This window comes from Serinus canaria, chromosome 12, assembly GCF_022539315.1.
Source record: "Serinus canaria isolate serCan28SL12 chromosome 12, serCan2020, whole genome shotgun sequence".
Taxonomy (NCBI): domain Eukaryota; kingdom Metazoa; phylum Chordata; class Aves; order Passeriformes; family Fringillidae; genus Serinus; species Serinus canaria.
Genome location: NC_066326.1, coordinates 8,577,220 through 8,596,237, shown reverse-complemented (window position 1 = coordinate 8,596,237; position 19,018 = coordinate 8,577,220). Strand labels below are relative to the sequence as shown.

The window sequence follows — 19,018 nt, the reverse complement described above, 5'->3', positions numbered from 1 at the left end:
AGAATGCTTTTTCTAGTGATGTTCAAGTCAAGGCACTCAAATGCTGTGGCTTTACTCAATTTCATACAGACATTTCTACTTATCCTGGTCCCTTTGTCATAATTATTAATAGAATTTCTGGTTATGATGTAACTTGATTGCAGCTGGGAGTAAGGGAGTTGGTATCTGTTTCATGAAGTGGATTCTGTTCTCCCATGAAGTTCTTGTCCCAGGCAGGTGGGAGTTTTCCCTCCCATATCTGGTTCTGAAGGCTGTCTTGGGGGGCATTTCTCTGTCATATTTTGTCTCTTCCTGTTCATACATTGCAGGTTTTTGACTTGTGTAATAAGAGACAGCAGTGAGAGCTTTATTCTTGCTAAGAAGGAGGGAAGAGAAGCAGAACTGATGAAGCTCAGGAAAAGTTGTTTCTTTCTTGCAACACGTGGTAAGAAATATTTGTGTTAACTGGCATTGAATTATAATCACAAGATGTTCTTTGCAACAATTCATTTATGAGCAAATTAATGACTGGCCAGGATCAGCTTGCCCTTTCCGTAATTATGAAGTATAATAATTAGAGAAGCAGTATTCCAAATAATACACTTTATTGGAGCTCAAGGTTTATAGAAATGAGCAGCTCTATTAATGGGAAGGTAAATTCTGCAGACTGGAGCTGGCATCAGCTTTGTCTGCATTTTCATTAGGCAGGAGTATTCCAGTACTGAACAAATCAAGAGCTATTTTAATTGTCAAAACAGATGCACTTTCTAATATAGTTTCTGATCGAACAGAACAACTTGTTCCTAAAAACAAAGGATCACGATTTCACCATGGATTTTTCAGTAAAGTTGGTTGTTTTGGGTTTTCTGAAGGCACTATATAGATACAACACACCGAGAGAGGGTTCACAGTGTGGTCGTGGGTTTTTTTCCCCCTCAGTCATCATATAGTGGATTTAGAAAGAGAATAACAAAGTCAAATGAGAGTTTTGATGCTGTCAAGACACTTCAGGATAGAAAACAGTGAATCCTGGACCATTCCTGACTAGATTGTCTCACAGCAGCAGGTACCACTCAGCGCTGTTGGCATCTGTCTAATTGCAAATGGCTGGCTGAGAATCTTTCATACTTGTAACTGCAAGTAAGCAACTGATTATTAATTCTGATTAGTCATTACTGATGCTTCATAAATATACTGCTGCACAAAGAACAGGAGGAAATGTTTGTCCTTCACTTCAAACATGTTCTTCATAATTTTGATAGCGTGTTGTGCAGAAGTGGCTTCAAATACCTCTTGTAGGCTGGGCTCATCTGTTCAGAAAGAGAATGTGGAAGGGAATTAATGGCAATTAAGAAGGGAAAGGCTGAGGTTTTTTTTCTTAAGAACAATCTCAGAAATACATAAAGCTGCACTACTTAAAAAAAAATCAACCAACAAACCAGCAGCTGCTTCAACTATGTGCAAGATCTTTTTCCTTATAATATGTGCTGTCCTTCATAACCAGCACACCACTCTCCTCTCAAAGGGGACAGCATATTATTCAACCTCAGAAAATATGCTTGGATATGTTTGCTGAAGGCAAATTTTGTGTTTAAGTGTGGAATTTCAAAGGGATACCCATTGCCACAGTAAAAATCTCACTCGAGGCCAAATGAGTTTTCAAACAGAGAAATACATATTTACATCACACAAAATTTTTACATTGCTCCACAGTATGGATGAATTGAGGAAGCAAAGTGCTAAAGACCATGAAGGATCAAATTGCTTTCTTAACCAGAAAGAGTATAAGTGTTAAAGGATATTTAAAACCCCAAGTTTTGCACTAGTAGAAGCATTAGTGTATAGAAAATACCCTGCATTTAGTGCTGTTCCATAATATGTAAACAGACTTTTATTTTAGCTTATTCTGTACCATGTGATACAAAGAGGAATTAAAAGCTCTTGTCTCTTATCTCTATTGCTTTTGTTAGAAGAAAAGCAGTTTCTGCCCTGGCTGCTGTGGAGGTTGCCCAGCTGTAGCTCATCCCTACCTGGTTGGTGGGTGATTTCTGAGCCCACTCGTAGAGGCGCTGGTAAACCTGCCCATCGTAGCTGCCCAGAGCAGAGTTCAGGCTCTGGTCTGTGAAGTCAAAAGCATCCACCAGTGGCACAGCATCCTTCCTACAGAGCACAGGAGTGACATTCCTGTTACTGACAGGGTACTGCTTTGCAAGATGGGAAAATAAACCAGAGATAAACCTGGCAGTTTCCAGGTTTCTTCTGGAAAACTTGTGCCAGTTTTCCTCCTGTCTTTACTGGGTGGGGGGAAATCCTACTTGTTCTGATTCCTCAGACACATCTCTAGGTGACCCTGCCTTGGCAGGGAGATTGGACTAATGATCTCCAGAGGTCCCTTTCAACCCTAATAATTTTGTTATTCTGTGATGTTCTATTCATGTCCTGAGTTGTCTGCACTGCTGAATGGGTGTTTGCAGGGTGTTCACCCTGGCTCCATCATGCAGGCTCCATCCCTAATTCAGGACTCATGTCAGATGTTTTCTCAGTAGTCTCTGACAGTTTGTTCTTTTGATTTTTGTCTTCCTTTCATTTTTCTTATGCTGTATGTGTGTCTTATAAAATGGAATAAGGTTCCTACTAGATTGATGTGAAGTTGCTTTGCTGATCTTCAACCTTCATCCACCTTTCAGTATTTCTATTTATCTCATCATGAGGTGCTGAGCTCTTCTATTCATGCCTGTAAGAGCAAAATAACCCTGACCCATCCAAGGGCCCATCTAGTCCAGGGGCCAGTATGGACAGCCAGAGCACAGGCAGCATCTCTTAAGCAGGAGATAATTTCTTTTTCCTTGTCCTTCCATCATCCTGGGTGTAGGAAGTTGTGCTGGCTGTACCTCACACTTGAGGTACTAGGATGCAAAGCGGCTTGCTCAAATGTCAGCTTTTCTATCTTCCAGCTCCTTTTGGGGAAGAGCTGTCTGAGGGTTTGGGAAAGGCTGTGTTTTTGCTACAGACCAGTAAGTGGTTATATCCTTTCTACTAACTGTAAATACATAAATACTCAATTCTTGAATCCTGTTAACAAGGCATGGACTAACACAGAAATTGCAGTGAATTCCAAAGACAACATGTTAGGCTTTGAAAATGTTATGTTAAACTTATCACTTAATTCAGATTCTGTTATCAGTTCTGAAAACCTTTGCTGTTTGCCTCAGCCCTGTTCAGCCCTTGCTTATAGTGTGTTCTTGTTTCTCTTCAGGTGGCTTGGGTAGAATTTTAGATACAGTAGCAACTCCTCTGCACCATAAGTTACTATGTTCTAAACAAACAGTGAACCCTTTGTCAAAAAGCCTCTGTGAGTGTTGTGGTAAGTAAAAACCTTAACTCAGAATTCACAGAGTTGGTAATAAATGGTGTCGAGCAGATGCATCTGAAGTAGCTGTAGGCAGGATTGTTTGGGTACCAGTTGCAGCTCAGCCATGGCAACAGAGGAGGCTGTATTAGCTGTGGCTTAAGCAGATTTTGCAATGTGTGATGGTTGCTGTGGCTGCCTCCTGCCAGTGTGCTCTGACTACATATTTTCCTGCTTTCACTCTACTGCAGATGGTAGAAAGTGTTCATGACATCTTCATTTATAATTTAAGACTTCATGTTACAGAACTTTAGAGATTGCAGAGGAGCTGGACACTGGGGTCTGTTTTGCCATGAAAACAAACTCTGAGTAGATGTTTCAATCAATTTCTAGTATTGCCAGGCACTGGAAATAAAAACTGAATGAGGTGAATTGACTGTGAAGATGTTGCCATAGGTACAGCAGCACCCTTTTATATCTAGCACAGGGATAAACTGGATAGCTGTGTGCATCCTGCCAAAGCAGCTCACCGAATGACAGCCAGGAGGTCCAGGTAGGATGCTGTGACCATGTCCATTTGAGCTGCAGATGTGTATCCATCATGCAAGAAGGCTCCTGTGTTTGAGAAGATCCCGTGTAGTGCAAAGAGGTCACAGAGATGTTTCATAATCTTCTGGATGCCAGCCTTGGTCTCGAGTTTTTCCACAGTTTCTGCAAAGTTTTTCACTGCAATGTAGTGGCAGTGAGCCTGGAAAACAAATGCAATCAACAGTGAATGCACCTCAAACACTTTAGTAGGCCAAGTGACTAAAATGTTCTTGCAAAGAATATAAAACCTTTTCATTTCCCTGGCATTTCTCCAGTCTGTATCCTTTGTTTGCTGGGTGACCAGGCCTTTCACATTCATGGCTTACAGCAACAGCAGAAGACAGAATGTGTAAACAGTCAACACCATGGTATTTGTAAACTCTAGAAAACTGCTTCAGAAATCATGCTGATACTTATTCTAAATAGTTCGCATCAATATCCCAAAGAGTTTCTGTAAAGGAAATACATTGGAATGTGCTTGTGTTGTAAGTGAATGTTGGTTGTACATCAACAGGAGAAAACTTCTGTTGAAGGCCTTGGGCTCATGGTACTTTGGGATCAGTGTCTACAAGGCTTCAGCTCTGGAAACACCACTGTCACAGAAAACCAACCAAACTTACCTCCTACTTTTGTGGTTTTAAGTAAACTGGTAATTTTGGGGTCACACACCAGTAGAATGTCTGACCCAGAAATGACAGAAATACTAGCAGAGATGCAGAGATGAATTAATTAGGCTGACTCTGGCTACCTTGACACTGCTGGGGGTGGTTGGTGGTGCTGGGATCTGTGTAGGTTCACCCCCCACTGCTCAGTTCCCTTCCAGCTGTAGGTGTAAGCATGGCACACCTGCAGTGCTGCATTTCCTGCCATGGTGAAGCTGCAGAGGTGGAGTGCAGAACCTGCCTGAGAAGCTGAATGGCCCTGAGTGGGCACTCAAGCAATTAACCTGTGTGGAGTCTGCCCAGTGTCTGAGGCACTCAGCTGAGAGCTGCCAGGTGTCAGTTCATAGAGCTGCCATGCCAGACATGTGAGTGAATCTCCAGGGAAGGTATGGAATAAAGAAGTAAATACAGAATTGCCCCAAGAAGGCAGCAGTATATCAAAATTTTAAAGGTATGGGGAAAATCCAAGGGGTTTGGATAACTTTTCCTGTACCTGAAATACTTAAAGAGTCTTTGGGGGTCCAGATCCCATTTTCTGAAGAGTCTATGAGGAGCACTGATAATACCACAGCCAGCCCTCTGCTTATGTTAGGCTCTTCAAATATAGTTAATGATGTTAAAATAAGTTGTGGATATGACAGAAGGAAGGGAAGGGAAGAAGGAAGGAAGGAAAGGCCTTCCCCATAACTGTAGTGGAATTGCACTTAATTGCATATTAAAAAAGAATTTTGGTTTTTGGAGATACAGCACTATCAACAGATTTAGTTTTCATTAATATTTAGGGCTTTTCTCCCCTCTTTTCTGTTTAAGTCTGTACTAATTCACCCTCGTTTTAGGAAACTAATGCTGCTGCCCCAATGCTACTTCAGCTGAAAGCATCTCTTACAAACTTGAATTATCTTTCAGCAGTAGTTAACATTGCACTTATCACTCGTTTTCACTCTTTTCCCTGCAGTTATCTTTCCAGCAGATGGAAGAAGTACCAGGCATGTTTCATCCTTTGCTGTGACTCCACCAGTTTTCAGTGGAGTGGCTTTAGGAAGACTCCTGGGCACCAGAAATGCTGGATTCTTATAAAAAGATGAGTGTTGGCTGGAGATGGTGAGGTTCTGTTGCAGGATATGGGAGGTCTGCTTCTGCTAGTAGTGGCAGCATAATGTGAAAGTATTTTTTCTCCCTTTCATTTCTCCTAGTATTTTTCTACCTGGCCTATACAGACAGCACATTTTTCAGATAAGGAATTGCTTCTTAATACAACTTTTCCACCATGCAGACCACAGTGACAGTGTTTGTGGTGTTTCTTAGATGCCAACAGGAACAGCACTGAGGTTTTAAGCTAATCATGCCATTTCTGTTGCATATTGTTTCATAAAGACAAACATCAGATAAGCAGATAAATTTTGCTAACCTTTGCAGCCTGCACCAGCTGCACTGTGCACTGGTTCCATGCATCGTGCTTTTTGACTCCAGACTGGATCAAGTCCTGTAGTTTTGCTGCTGTGCTGCTTGTGAGCCTGGGAAATTGAAAAAGCACAAAGCATCTTGTATGTGCATCCCACATGCTTGAATTTGCACTTGGGAGTTATGTGTGACTGAAGTGCAAACTGGCATTTCTGACATCTGGAGTTATCTACACTCAGTATGAGCGAACTTAGATTATGCAAAATCTAAGTATAAATTGTGGGAAGAACCCAGACCACCCTGGTCCTGAAGGATTTCTGCCTTCTCAGCTTCCAGGGTAGTTTACCAGGGGTTTGGCTGAGCTTTTCTTGGGTTGTGCGTGTGTAAGGAGAGTTTGCAAAACAAACAGTAATACTGGACTGCTGTCACTTTATGTTTCTCTTTTTCTACACAGGGATTCAAATCCTGTTCCCATTGAGGAAGCTTTTTGAAGAGTGGCTGTTTTTACACTGGTTTCAATGACATGAGGGTTGTCTTTTTCCCTGATTTTCAGAGGTGGCACCTATACAGCCCAGAACTGTGTACATAATTCTGAGACCACTCATGTTATAATTTTTATTTATGTTGAGTTGCTGAATGTGTGTAATTGAAAAGCTACAGACAGAATGAGAGGCTCTGTTCTTGCTGTGGTGTAAACTGAAAACAAACATCACTTTCTCAGGTATGTGAAATTTTAAGATTCCAATAGAATTTCTCAGGGTCCAATAAAGATTTTACTGCATGGCAATTCAGTGATGTGGTCTGGGATTTACTTTAATAGTGCCACCAACTCTGTGAAATGTAGTTGTTTGGTAGCACATGGCTTAAAAACTTCTGAGTGTGAAAGCTTCATACTGAACATCTGACATGGCTGTTAACTCTGTGTAGCCTTCCATTTCTTTTACAGGAACAGATGGTACCAATCCTAGTTTAACTTATTTTATTTTACCTCCCTTTAAAGCAAGGAAGAAGCTGAGCTCTTAACACATTTCTGATGTCAAAGAGAGAAATTCTGTCTCCCATCCTCTGTACTGACCTGACTGCCACGTGTTGATAGGCCTCAGTGTAAATATCTGGACCGAGAAAATCCAACTTGTTCTTGGCTGGACACTTCCCATGTTTCACTGCAGCCAGATAAGTGACAGATGGTGGCACAGGCTGGCCAGCTCTGGCTGCCATGAAGCACTTAATCAGGAACCTGGGAAAAGGGTAATAGTCAGAGCAGGGGATGGTGGTGATCTCCTTGTAGCAAACAGACATGCAAAAAGTAAAGTGGGCTCAGGTGAGGAACAGCAAGGTGTGACCCATCCCATTAGTGGCCCAGAATGGACTTGAACAAGTAATGACCTTTTGTTTTGTATGTTACTCACAGTAACCTGATCTGTGGTGGGTCTGGGGGCGGGGGGGGGCTGTCTGCCTTATTAAAAACCACAGCAACCCATAATGATATTTTTTTCAGCAGAAACTTGCTGTGGCTATTGGCAGTCTCAGCACTGTAGTGATTAGATACATTATCAACTTTGCAACCTGAGTCTCAATGCTCTGGAGCTTTAATGGTGATTTGGTCTTACTCTCTGTGATCCCCAACACACAGTCACATTATGTTAACACATGAGACCCTTGGAGAGAGTTTACAAGGAGCATTCCCCATTCCCTTATTTTTTGATACTTCTGTTATGAGCTAGATTGACCAGGTCTGGAATTAAAAGGGTAGGGTACAGCATTTCTCTTGATTTTGCTGTTGACCTTGCAAAAAGCAGTAATGAGTGCAGAAATGTCTGCATGGCAGCACAGAGCTACGTGGTGGCTCTGACTCTTGGAAGGGCCCTGGTTTTCTCCTTCTAGTAAAAACAAACATTATTAAAAGTTCAAGCAGTGTAGTTTCTTTACCCTGTATTTCATCTACTCTTGTTAATCATGAGTCTGCATGTTTGGAGGAAAGTGATGTTCTTGGAGCATGACTCACCCACTTTCAGTATCCAACAACTTTGCTTCCTCTGAATCAACCCCACTTTACCAATATTGCATTACATGGCACCATTGTCACATTGGTTGCTTAAAAAATTACCCACAAAACTTTCACAGCAATACCTTTGCTGTGCTACCAGGCAAAGAGGAAAATGAGGTTATGTAGAACAGCACCTGCATACGTCCCCAAACCAAAAATAGAAGAGATAATCCAGTTCCCACACACTTCCATGCTGGTTAGACTGAAGGCATGAATAGTTTATGTCCTGGGCTGTATTTTTAGATGGTGCTGTGAGAAAGGAGTAGCTGGTTTTACTGGTTTTGGAGAAGAAGTGGTAAAGGCTGAATAAATGAGGGGGCAGGCTTTTAGATGAACATATTTGAATTGTTACCTGGCAGTTTGCAGGAGCAAAATGGTGTTTTCCCCTTCATAAATACAAGAGGCAAGTATTTTGGTATACAAGGAAGGCAGTCCACTCAGCAGGGAGTAGCCATGGCCCCCACAGGCCCGGAGACAGATCTCCACTCCTGCTGTGCAGTGCTGAGTGATCACGGCTTTAAAACCCGAAGACAATGCATGGAGCTGTTAAAAAAAGGGAGAAAAAAAGCAGAGTATTATCAGTGGAATCCTCAGAATAAGTTCCTTTTTTTAAATCTTCTGTAATATCTGGGCATGAAATCCCTGTCAGGTTCCCCTTTGAATGCTGGTAGCACCCAGTTCCCTGAGCCTGACCTTGGTGTCTCTCTGGGATGCTGCATATGCTCCTGCTGGGCACACTGTAGTCAGTTTATGCATTTTTGGGTTTCTCTCAGCCAATTCTGGCTTTGGCCACCTTTATTCAGAATGTGTTTTCATTTCAAGTACCTAATTGCAAAATATTCTGTTCTGTTTAAAAAGTCACATTTTTAGTTTTGGCTCAGATGTACGTGCATGCGCACTGGAGCTGAAGTTGTGTAATAACACTTTGTGCCACCAGCTACTTGGAAAGAGGTTCTGAACATGCTTTTCAAGGACTTTTCACTCTGCAATAGCTCCCAAAACAAAAAGTTTGGGGTGGTACAGTGAATGCTGTTGCTGACTGGTTGCAGATCTGGGACACGTCATTTGAGCAATTAGTGCTTCCTCTTTCTCCAGTTCTCTAGTGGTGAGAGGAATGCTTGTCCAATTTGCTAAAATACTTTAACATTTAGGGAACAGAAGTGTTGTATGAGTTAATCCTGCTGCAGCTCACCTCGGGCAGCATGTCAAAGTTCTTCCTCTGGATCTCTCTGTACCCCCTGTTGAATAGCTCCTGCAGGTAGTCATTGGTGAAATGAAAGGCATAGGCTGCTGCCAGCTGGGGCAGCAGTTTCTCTTGCTGAGTCTGGTAGTCAAGGATTTTTGCTTCTTGTTCCCTGTCGGAAGACAGCTGATGAAGCAGGGAGACTGTGGACATGGGCACAGCTACTGTTACCTTACCTGCTGCAGAATGAAAATGGCATTTTTCGTTACCAAGATGCAGTGTATGAACAAGACTGAGCTGACAGTGTGGCAGGAAATCTGTCCAGCTTGCTGAGCTGTTGGAGAAACAAACCCTAAAAAGCCTAACAGTGTAGAAAAGGCTCTGTGTGATCAGTCAGTACAGAGGGGAGCAGGGACTGCAGGAGAGGATGAGGCCTTCAAGGACAGCAAGTTGTTAGGTGTTCCAGAAAAGGCAGTGGCATTGCACCCTGATAAACTTTGGCTTTTTAGATGGAATCTTTGTGGCCCTGTGCGTAGAAATGTCTCCCTGAAAATAAGTCTGATTATTTAAAGTTTTCTGAGCTGTTTTTGGATGTTCTTTATCACTTCTGTGGTTGGTACATTTAGGACTTCAATCAATGGAATTGATTATTACAATAGTTCATTCTGCTGTGCTCTTCTGTTTGGTTTGTGTTTGAACCAAACTGTGTTTTCACTAGGATCTTCCTGCTTTTGAAAGGATATTTAAATGAAAATCTTTGTTATCCATTCAAATCAACATATTTCTTTAAAAAAAATGGAGATTCAACACTGAATACAATTCAGTGCCTAAAGTTTGAATATTAGAGTTCTGGATATTGGAAGGTATTTTAATGCTTCATCCACTAGAAGGGCACTATGGAATAAGAATCCAGCAACTTGTCCATTTTGTCTGGATTCTGCTCAGTTATGGGATTACAGGGGAAGGCCAGTTATAAAAGAATAAGTTGCCTGTGTGAGCCACTGACCAATTCAAAGTATGAAGCTTATCTTGGAAAGAACTGTAAACATTCCCTTGTACTTTGACTGAAGCTCGTTAATGTAAATAATGGGGAAGCATGTTTATCATGCCCTGTCTGGGCCAGGAAATCATCCAGTGATGGGCTGAAAGATAAGATGAAAAGAAATACAAACTGGCATGGGGGAACACAGGGTACAGTCCCCTTTCCAGCGGGATGCATGGCATTACCCAGGCTTTAGCTTGGACTGCCGGCGAACCACCGAGTAGCGGATGGCGATGGTGCAAGCCTTCATGAGGGGAGTCAGAACCTCGTCGGAAATGAGGGAAATGCGCACGGTTGTCATTGTGAAATAATTAATCTTCTGTGACCCCTGTCTTACATAGGTGCCATCTGGTTGAACCTAGAGCAGAGAGAGGCTGTCAGATGCTGTCTTAGTCAGTACTACTGTGGATGTGTAATCGCTATGCACGGAAAAAAATGGACATAAAAATACTTCACTTAATGCAAACAATGCTTTTATGTGTGATGGATGAAAGACATCCGTTTGAAGAGACAAACTCTGAGTGTTTGTGGCAGAGGTAGGTTCTGCCTGCCCTATGATCCCCAGCTTCTGAATGTGGAATTCTTGATGCTGACTTTCATTTAGGATTCAGGTACCTTCTGCCCTTGGTAAAACCTCAGAGACTTGCTGACACTCAAAGGAAGATTTCTGTCCCAAATTTAGACAGGTCCCTGTTGTCTCTCAGGCTGCGGAATGAGAGTCTGACAGCAAGTTTGTGATGTGAGTCCACACATACCTCACAGAACTTGCTCAGCATGTTCTCCCTGGGGATGCGCACGTTCTTCAGCAGGAGGTAGCCATTGTCAATGTGCTCAAAATTCATTTTGGGACCGATGTCTCCTACAGTTATGCCTGCAGCAGGAGAAAGCACAGCCTGCTTACTTCCACTTGAACTTTTTCCTCCCCATTTTGTGTCAGGATGGGGACCTCCAAAGAAGGGCACGGTCAGCTCTGCTTCTTCCCCAGCATGCGTGATCTTGCGTGAGGGGTGAAGCAGGCATTCAAATGCCTTGCAGTAGTTTGTTTGTAGTAGTTTGTTTCCATGATCCATTGACAGATGGATCTGTGCTGGCTGGGGTCAGAACTGAGGTGTTAATGCAGAGGTGCTCAGAGCAGCCCAGGCTTCTGATTATGTCAAGGGCTTGGTCTGGATATGGCTGAAGATATGTTAAATTTCCCTTCAGATCAAAAGGTTGGGGTTAATGATAACTACACCTTGGCTATCTCTCTTGGCTTGGTTTTGACAATTATAACTTGCCCCGGGCCCAATGTTTTAGAAAACATTTAAGGGCAAAATAGGCAGAGCACCTGCACAAGTGCTGCAGTGTCTGGGGTTATTTACCTGGGCAGGGGGAATGGTCCTGAAGGCTGCGTATCTGCACGATGAAGGGATGGATGCCATAGCACTTCCCACGGATGTACAGCTGAGCAAAGACCACTGTGTGGGTTGCTGATCTTCCCACTGTGAGAAGAAAAACAGCCCCATTCCCTTAAGACAAGGTACAGCACAAACACAGTTAAGAGAGGTATGGGTCAGCACAAGTGTGTGCTGGAAACCTAAATCAGCCTGCTCTTAGCTCTCAGGAGTTGCACCATCATTCTGCCTCTGTTGCTGCCCATGAGGCTTGGATTAACAGTTTTGTAACAGAATATGAGAAAAAATAAACTGTTTGAGCTAATGTAGTGGTGCGAGTGGGAAGTGCTGTGGCTGTTGCAGTGACTCCAGTTATTTTCTGTGAAATACCTTCCTGAAAGGAGCAAAGAATTTTACACTTGAATCCTTTATGCTGAGACTGTCTGATGACTCGAATCCTTTATGCTGATGACCTCCCTGCAGTTTTTGGTTGTCTGAGTATTATTTAAAAAGCAGAGAAGATTTATTCCTGCAGAGGAAAGAGCTTTCCTGAGTGAAGTTCTTCAGCTTGCAACCCAAGGGGTTTTTGTAGATGATGGTGGCTTCTTTGTGGCCTTTGAACTTGGACAATCCCCTTACTCTTACTTGCTTGTCCATGTGAGTATCTTTTATTGAAGTCTTCTGCTAGCACCTAGGCCCTCAAACACAGAACTGAACCAGGGTAGATGGAGTAACTGAGTAATTGAAGGCAAAAGATTTTTTGTGTGTACTTACTGTCTCCAGGCCACCACTTCATGGCAGAGATCTTTGGTGTGTTCAGTATAAACTCCTGAGTAGCAGTATCAAAGACTGCTGTTGTTTCCAAACCCTGAAGATAAGTGCCTTTAAAAAAACAAATTAAAAAAGTATCTATCTATGTATCCATCTCCTGGCATATCACAGGGATGGGGAGAGCAAAGGATCCCTGGAAGCTGGCTGTAGGTATTATCAGAGTTTTGTGGTTACCCTTCGATGAACAAGAACCCAACCACCCCCGTCCCAGTAAAGGATGGACAGTTAGGAGTCAAATTCCCATGGGAATCTGGGCTGCAGGCTTGTGTCACAGAGAAAAGCTGTTTTCCCTGCAGCCTTACCGTGTCCCAGTTCAGTCTGGGCGTAGCTCCCAATGAGCTTGTGCTGGGTGGCGAGAGGAATCCACTTGGCAATTTGTTTGTCCGAGCCCAGCACTGAAATGCTTCTCATGAAGACGCGGTGAAGGAGGAACGCGACATCTCCTGACAGTGCCCTGCAGAGAAGGCACAAGGGCAGTTTTTAAGGGGATGAAGTTCCAGGCATGTGATGAATGAGGCAGTGGCACTGCAGCGGTCACCAGACAGTACCACCTGCTGCCTTCTGATTTCTGCCTTGTCATACCTTGCCCAGCACCCAGCATCAGCACAGTGTTGCAGGAAAAGTGCCCTTCTAAGCTGCTTTTGTCTCTTCTTTCATAACAGAGTCTGCATATGTGTTGCTTGCTCACTTGGTCTTGGAGGAATTATCTGTTCTGAGTAGCAGATGCTGAGCTAAAAGCACAACCCAGCTCCAAAGCTCCTGACACTCTGTGAGCATTTAATATTTTTATTTTACTTCAGAGGATTTTTTTTCATGATTATTTAAGTCAGATTTTGAAGCTGAACTAAAAAGAAAGAACAAAGCACCCTACTTGAAAAACTCCAAACCCTAGCAGTTCACTGTGAAGCATATTAGACTGAATTACACATGTAGGTATCTGGGACCTGGATCTCCTGAACCTTCCCATGGTATTTCTGGAGAAATACCATGGTGTGTTGGGTTGTTGTTGTGCTTCTTGCTGTTTGTTTGCTGCCTTTTGCTGTCAGTGAACAATACTGGGGTTCATGGAAATTTGTCCTGAATTCAGATGTTATTTTCTTGTAGAAAAATGAAAATACATCCAAATAATCCCTGGTCCTTGACCATCACCATCTGCATACATCCTAAAAAGTACTATTCCAGAAACTGTGTATGGGAACTTGGGTACAGTGATTTCCATGGTGCAAATGAGAAAGTTATTTAAGCTTTTTTAGTGTGTAAGAAATAATAAGAAAACATGAGGAATATGACTATATCCCTCTTCCTGGGATTCCTCAGAAGATGGCTGAATCACCTCACAGATACAGGTATATGTAGAAGTGAGTGCCTGTGCTGTTCTCAGCAGCTGAGTGGCTGTTAGCACATTGCTTTACTGCAGTGCTCTAGAGAGCATCTCCTTTCACATAGATACCTTCTGTTGTTAACAAATGATTCTGACCTTTCTTTTATACTGGCCCTGAGAGAGAATTAATCATGCTGAAACAGTGGCGGGGTGGGTGGGGGGGAATATGAACAAAGAAGTTAAAGGAAAATTGCTTTGATTAACAGAAAATGACTTAATGAATCCTTGGCAGCCTGGCCAGAAATACTTTTCCTTTAGCAGGGATTTGAAAAGCTTGATTTTAAATTGTGTGAGTGATTCACTGTGCCTGGCATTGGGAGCCAGGGTTCTGCCATAAGAGCTTGGTGCTCACCTGGAGTTCCATCAAGCAAGAGCTGCCCTGCCAGACAGCTCTGCTCCTCATCCAGCAAATGGGACAACACAGGGCTGGTCCAGCTGCAGCCTTTGGCATCAGGGGGCCTGATAAAAGCACACCTGGGTGGGATTTTTTTTTGCTCTGAGGGAGCAGTGGAGAGCTGCTTTTTAATGGGAATATAATGATCAGGTCCGAGAGCTCTTGATGGCACATTTTCCCCTTCATTAGTTCCACTTGCTGTAAGTGGTGAAGAGCTCAGCATAAAAAATTATCATCTTTCATATGATGGGGACAACTTTTTAGCAGGGCCTGCTACCACAGGGCAAGGGGTAATGGTTTTAAACTTAAAGAAGGTAGATTTACACTAGACATAATGAAGAGCTCATTTTCAATGAGCATGGTGAAACAGTGGCACAGGTTGCCCAGAGAGATGGTGGATGCCCCCTCCCAGTAAACATTCCAGGTCAGGCAGAACACAGCTCCAAGCAACCTGATCTATTGAAGATGTTGTTGCTCATTGCAAAAGGCTGGATGGACTAGATGACCTTTAAATGTCCTTTCCAACCCAAACTGTGCTATGAGTCTATGAAATGCCAAAAATTGGCTCTGAGTGTCAGCAGTGCTGTGTAAGGAACAGGCGTTGCCCTTCTGAGTGACACTTCTGAACTTGCACCTTCCTACTGGGCATGTGACCCCACCAAGCAGAGAGTGTGCCCTGGGCAACAGCCAGCCAGGAACTGACTGAGCAAAGGGGGAAAGGAGGGGCAAGCAATGGAAAAGTGGAGCTCAACCCCACATGAAGTGTTAGGAACACTTTTAAAGGAAAGGACTGTGAAAATATTTTCTTCTCATTTACCTACAAACTAAGGCTAGTTTTTTCCTGTGTTTTCTAGATAAACAGAATGTAATCTTTAATTTATTTAGAAGTCAGTAATGTAACTGAAACAGCACCACTTCCACTTCTAGTTATACATTTAAAAATGTCTAAGGGGTGAAATGAGAGCTGCAGCACAAGTAATGAGGTTGTTGAAGTGGAAATCTCATGTTGTGGTTGTGAACTGCTATGATCTATCACACTGTACCCATGTGCTGCTCTCGGAGAAGTTCCCAGCTGTGCACCACCATTCTCCCTTTTCTTAAGTGTCCTGCTGAAGTAAAAACCTGCTGCACATTTTTATCCAAACCTAATCTGTCAGCTGTTAGCCTTTCCCACCCTTTGCTAAAGCTGATTCTTTAACAAAAAATTAGTTGTACATAGAAAAAAAAAATCACCTGTAAATGTACTTATATTCAGGTCCATTCTCAGTCCATCCCATCTCATGCATCTTTTTCTGGAGATGAACAGCCTTCCTGACTGCTGCTTCGTACCTCTCATTCTGGGTCTGGAAATACTGATTTTCTCTGCTAAATACAGGGTCAGATTCGATAGCTTCCACTGCAAAGCAACACAGAACAGTTGGTTCTCCTGGGGCTGGGGAAGGGCAGGCAGCGCCTTGAGCCATGTTTGGGAAGAGCAGGCAGGACTGGACTCATGGATACTGATGCTGTGATTTTTAGGGTGCTTGCAGGCAGGTTTTGTTTTGCCAGTTATGGCTGCCATGGTTGTCACATCTAACTCTGAAAAGCAGCAGGTTTGGGGGAGCACAAGGGGAACTGAGTGGGCCTGAGAGGGGTCTGTTCAGTAGAAGTGCTGACCCTGCAGGGTAGGGCACCCTCCCCGGTCAGGGTGGGAGAGGTGACTTCTGGCAAAAGATGCCAAGGATCCCTCTGCCTCCAACTGCTGTGCGGGCAGTAAGGGCTGTGGTGAGCTGCATTTTAACCAGGCTGTGGTGAGTTGCATTAGCCAGAGGGTGGATTATGGCTGGAGCCTGCTGGGTGTCCAGCTCAGGATGTCACCAGCCCATTGCACTGTTACACAACAACTCATAGTCACTATTTCTGTGTCAGTTTGAACACTCCCCTTGTCCATTTTGCCTTAAAACCTTGAGTCTATTCATGTGGAAGGTTATACTGAACTCCAGTAGCACTGTGAAGAGGGTGATCCCAGTGGCTGTGCTGTTTTCCTCTGGTAAGTGTATAATATGGATGCAGTTACAGAGATAACAGCGAGAGTTTTCCTCTATTTCTTCTGAGCAACAGTCATTTTTTGGCACACCCATCATGAGTGAGAGCAGCTCAGCCTGGCTGAGCCAACCCACACACGAAATTCCCCACCTGGATGAGCCCGATGTGCCAAGGAGGAAAGCTGGCTGTGGTTCGCACGTGATGTGCATTTCTTCACAGCAGCACCAGCCCCTGCACGCATTTGCCTCACACATGGATGCTCGACCCTCAGTTCTTGTATTCCAGTTTAACCAGTCTTGCCAGAGACAGGGGATGGGAGCAGGGAGGAGGAAAAGCTTTCAGACAGCAGGAGTGGCTGCGGAGGAGTCGTATTGATTTACATGAAGAGAAGACTCCAGCTCCACACTCCCACTTTTTAAAGAGACGGGGGATAAGCCGATGCCCGGGAGCACAAACCCCACTGTGCTGCAAAAGAGCAGCAGAGCAGCAGGACACAGGCCTGTGCCAGCCCCCAGCAGGGCCTCATAAGGGTCACTCACCCACTGCCCTCCGTATCCGTGTCTGCTCTGCGCCGCCATCCAGCAGGGCGGTGAGCTTCTCCACGCTGAAGGAGGCTGTCTGCCGCTCACTGCTGAGGTCGGGGTTCACGCTGCCGAGCACTGAGCCCTGAGAGTGCTTGCTGGTCTCCAGCAGAGCCATCCTGGAGCCTGTGCTGCTCTGCAAAGGGACAGGGCTCCTCTGGCACTGGCACCCGTCACTGGATGCCTGATGGAGGCGTTGGCACAGTGAGGATAGTTTTGGTAGGTTGGCCAAGATGTTGTACCTGCACAAGGGTTGTGTGAATATTTAGGCATTATCCTATCCTCATTGCAATGGACAGTGGAGATTTATGGCACTTCAAGGAACTCAAATTACAGGTTTTATGACATATTTTAAAACATAAAATATTTTTCTTTTCCCAGTCTGTCCCCAGTATTCTATGAGAAGTTAATGCTGCAATATTTCACTGTGTTAATGTTTATAGGAGTTTCTGACCCAGGCTTCACAGGCACTGGTGGCTCTGCCTGTGCTGCCTCTGTCCTTGGGGCTCAACCCCTAACCCCATGTTAGTGAGACTGGTTGCAGGACGCTAGTAAAAACAAAAGCCGTAGTGAGTAGACAATAAATCAGATTCTTCCCGTGAAGAGACTGCTGCCTTTCCAAGCATCAAGTTACTTTAAGAAAAACAAACTCTGGAAACCACTGCAAATGTGTTATTAACTCCTGCTTTTTCTGATATTCAGGTCTTTAGGCTAAGGTGTCTTGCTGCAGAGAGAAAAGCCCCGCGGCAGCGCGGCGGGCACACACGGCCGGGGTAACCGGGCGCTGCCCTTGGGCCGTCACGGGGAGCGCCGGGCTGGGCGCCGGGGACGCCTCGGCCTCAGCTTCCTCTTCCGTGAGGCTGCGGGAGGAAAATGCGATTCCTTCCTGTCCGTGCGAACGCAGTGCCCCACGTACCTCGTCTCCGTCGAGCCGTCCGGCTCCTGCCTCCTGCCTGGGCCGCGGCTGCCGAGCCCTGTGCGGGGACCTTGTCCCCGGAGCCGGCGCCGCGGCCCGCGGGTGTTCCGGGGAGCGCTGACCTCTGCAGGCAGGAAAATCCCACAGCCCGCGGCGCTCGCAAGGCTCTGCGCTTCCAAACGGGGCTGCTTCTGATCCGCTAAGGGCGGCTGGCACCCTGGAGATTGCTCTTCCAGCTCCGTCCCCGAACAGACACCCTGCCCTTCTCCTGGTGTTTTAAATTTTCGTTTATTGTTTTCGTATCCTGCTCCGGGTGGAGAGCAGCACGCTTGGGGCTGGCGCTGCTCCTTGCCTGGGGGTTCGACGTGCTCAGCGTTTCCCCAGCTGGGCCAGGGCACTGCCCTCAGCCCTTCCCGCAGCTCGAAGTGCAGTGCAGGGCCGGGCGCGGGGCTGTGCCGGGGGCCCGAAGGAGCCTGGCACGGGGATGTGCTCCCTCACCTCCGGCTGTACTGAATGCCGGGGACCCGAAGGAGCCTGGCACGGGGATGTGCTCCCTCACCTCCGGCTGTACTGAATGCCGGGGGCCGAAGGAGCCTGGCACCGGGATGTGCTCCTTCACCTCCGGCCGTCCTGAGCCTGTCCCTGCTGGGGCTGGTGGGCAGGAGATGGGAGCTCACATCCCTCACACCCCGCTGACCCTGGCTGTAGCAGGATGAGCCTGACGGGAGAGGAATCCAGCAGAGGATCCCCCCTGGGCACGGCCCATCGATGGGTCTGTGCTGTCGCTGAGACCCCCGCTGGAAACTGCTTTGTCAGGGAATGAGGTGCTGCCCGTGGGGTTCACATTGCGGAACGCTTGCTTTAACGTGGGAAGTTAAGGAAATGTTGGGACATCGGATGTAGTTTTGGGTAACGCTAATTTTAAGCCTGCAGCTGAGTTTGTTGAGCCAAGCCCAGCAGCCACGAGGAGCAGCAATCAATTGAGAGCAGCCAGCTGCAATGCAGTGAGTGGCTCACGGGCTGTGGACGGTGTGTTTGGATTCACTGGTGGATTAAAGATGCCATGTGCCTCCACCACACTCCCAGAGCGACAGGGCGTCCTAGGGATGTGCCAGTTTCTGCTCTGTACTGCACAGTATCACATCCCACAGTGACTCAGGGTCATGACTGCTGGGGAGGCAGTACATCCTTCTGAAGTGCTCTGTGGGATTTTTCCATTTGTTCTAACATTTCCTTCTGCTGGAGCCAGCAGTGCTTGGCCTTGTG

At 45.3% G+C, this 19,018-nt stretch overlaps 1 protein-coding gene across 1 annotated transcript; it reads right to left on the bottom strand.

The window, feature by feature from the left end:
* Positions 1-567: 567 nt before the first annotated feature.
* Positions 568-18,137, bottom strand: ACOX2 (acyl-CoA oxidase 2). The gene is made up of 15 exons (XM_009091142.4): positions 17,753-18,137; positions 16,795-17,078; positions 15,464-15,626; positions 12,758-12,909; positions 12,399-12,506; positions 11,613-11,732; positions 11,007-11,122; positions 10,437-10,609; positions 9,219-9,381; positions 8,379-8,569; positions 7,055-7,216; positions 5,987-6,092; positions 3,859-4,076; positions 2,010-2,139; positions 568-1,289 (listed from the first exon to the last, which is right to left on the bottom strand). Exons 2-15 carry the CDS (start codon positions 16,952-16,954, stop codon positions 1,227-1,229), a joined length of 2,025 nt encoding a protein of 674 aa, XP_009089390.3. The 5' UTR covers positions 16,955-17,078; positions 17,753-18,137; the 3' UTR covers positions 568-1,226.
* Between the last annotated feature and the right edge of the window lie 881 nt (positions 18,138-19,018).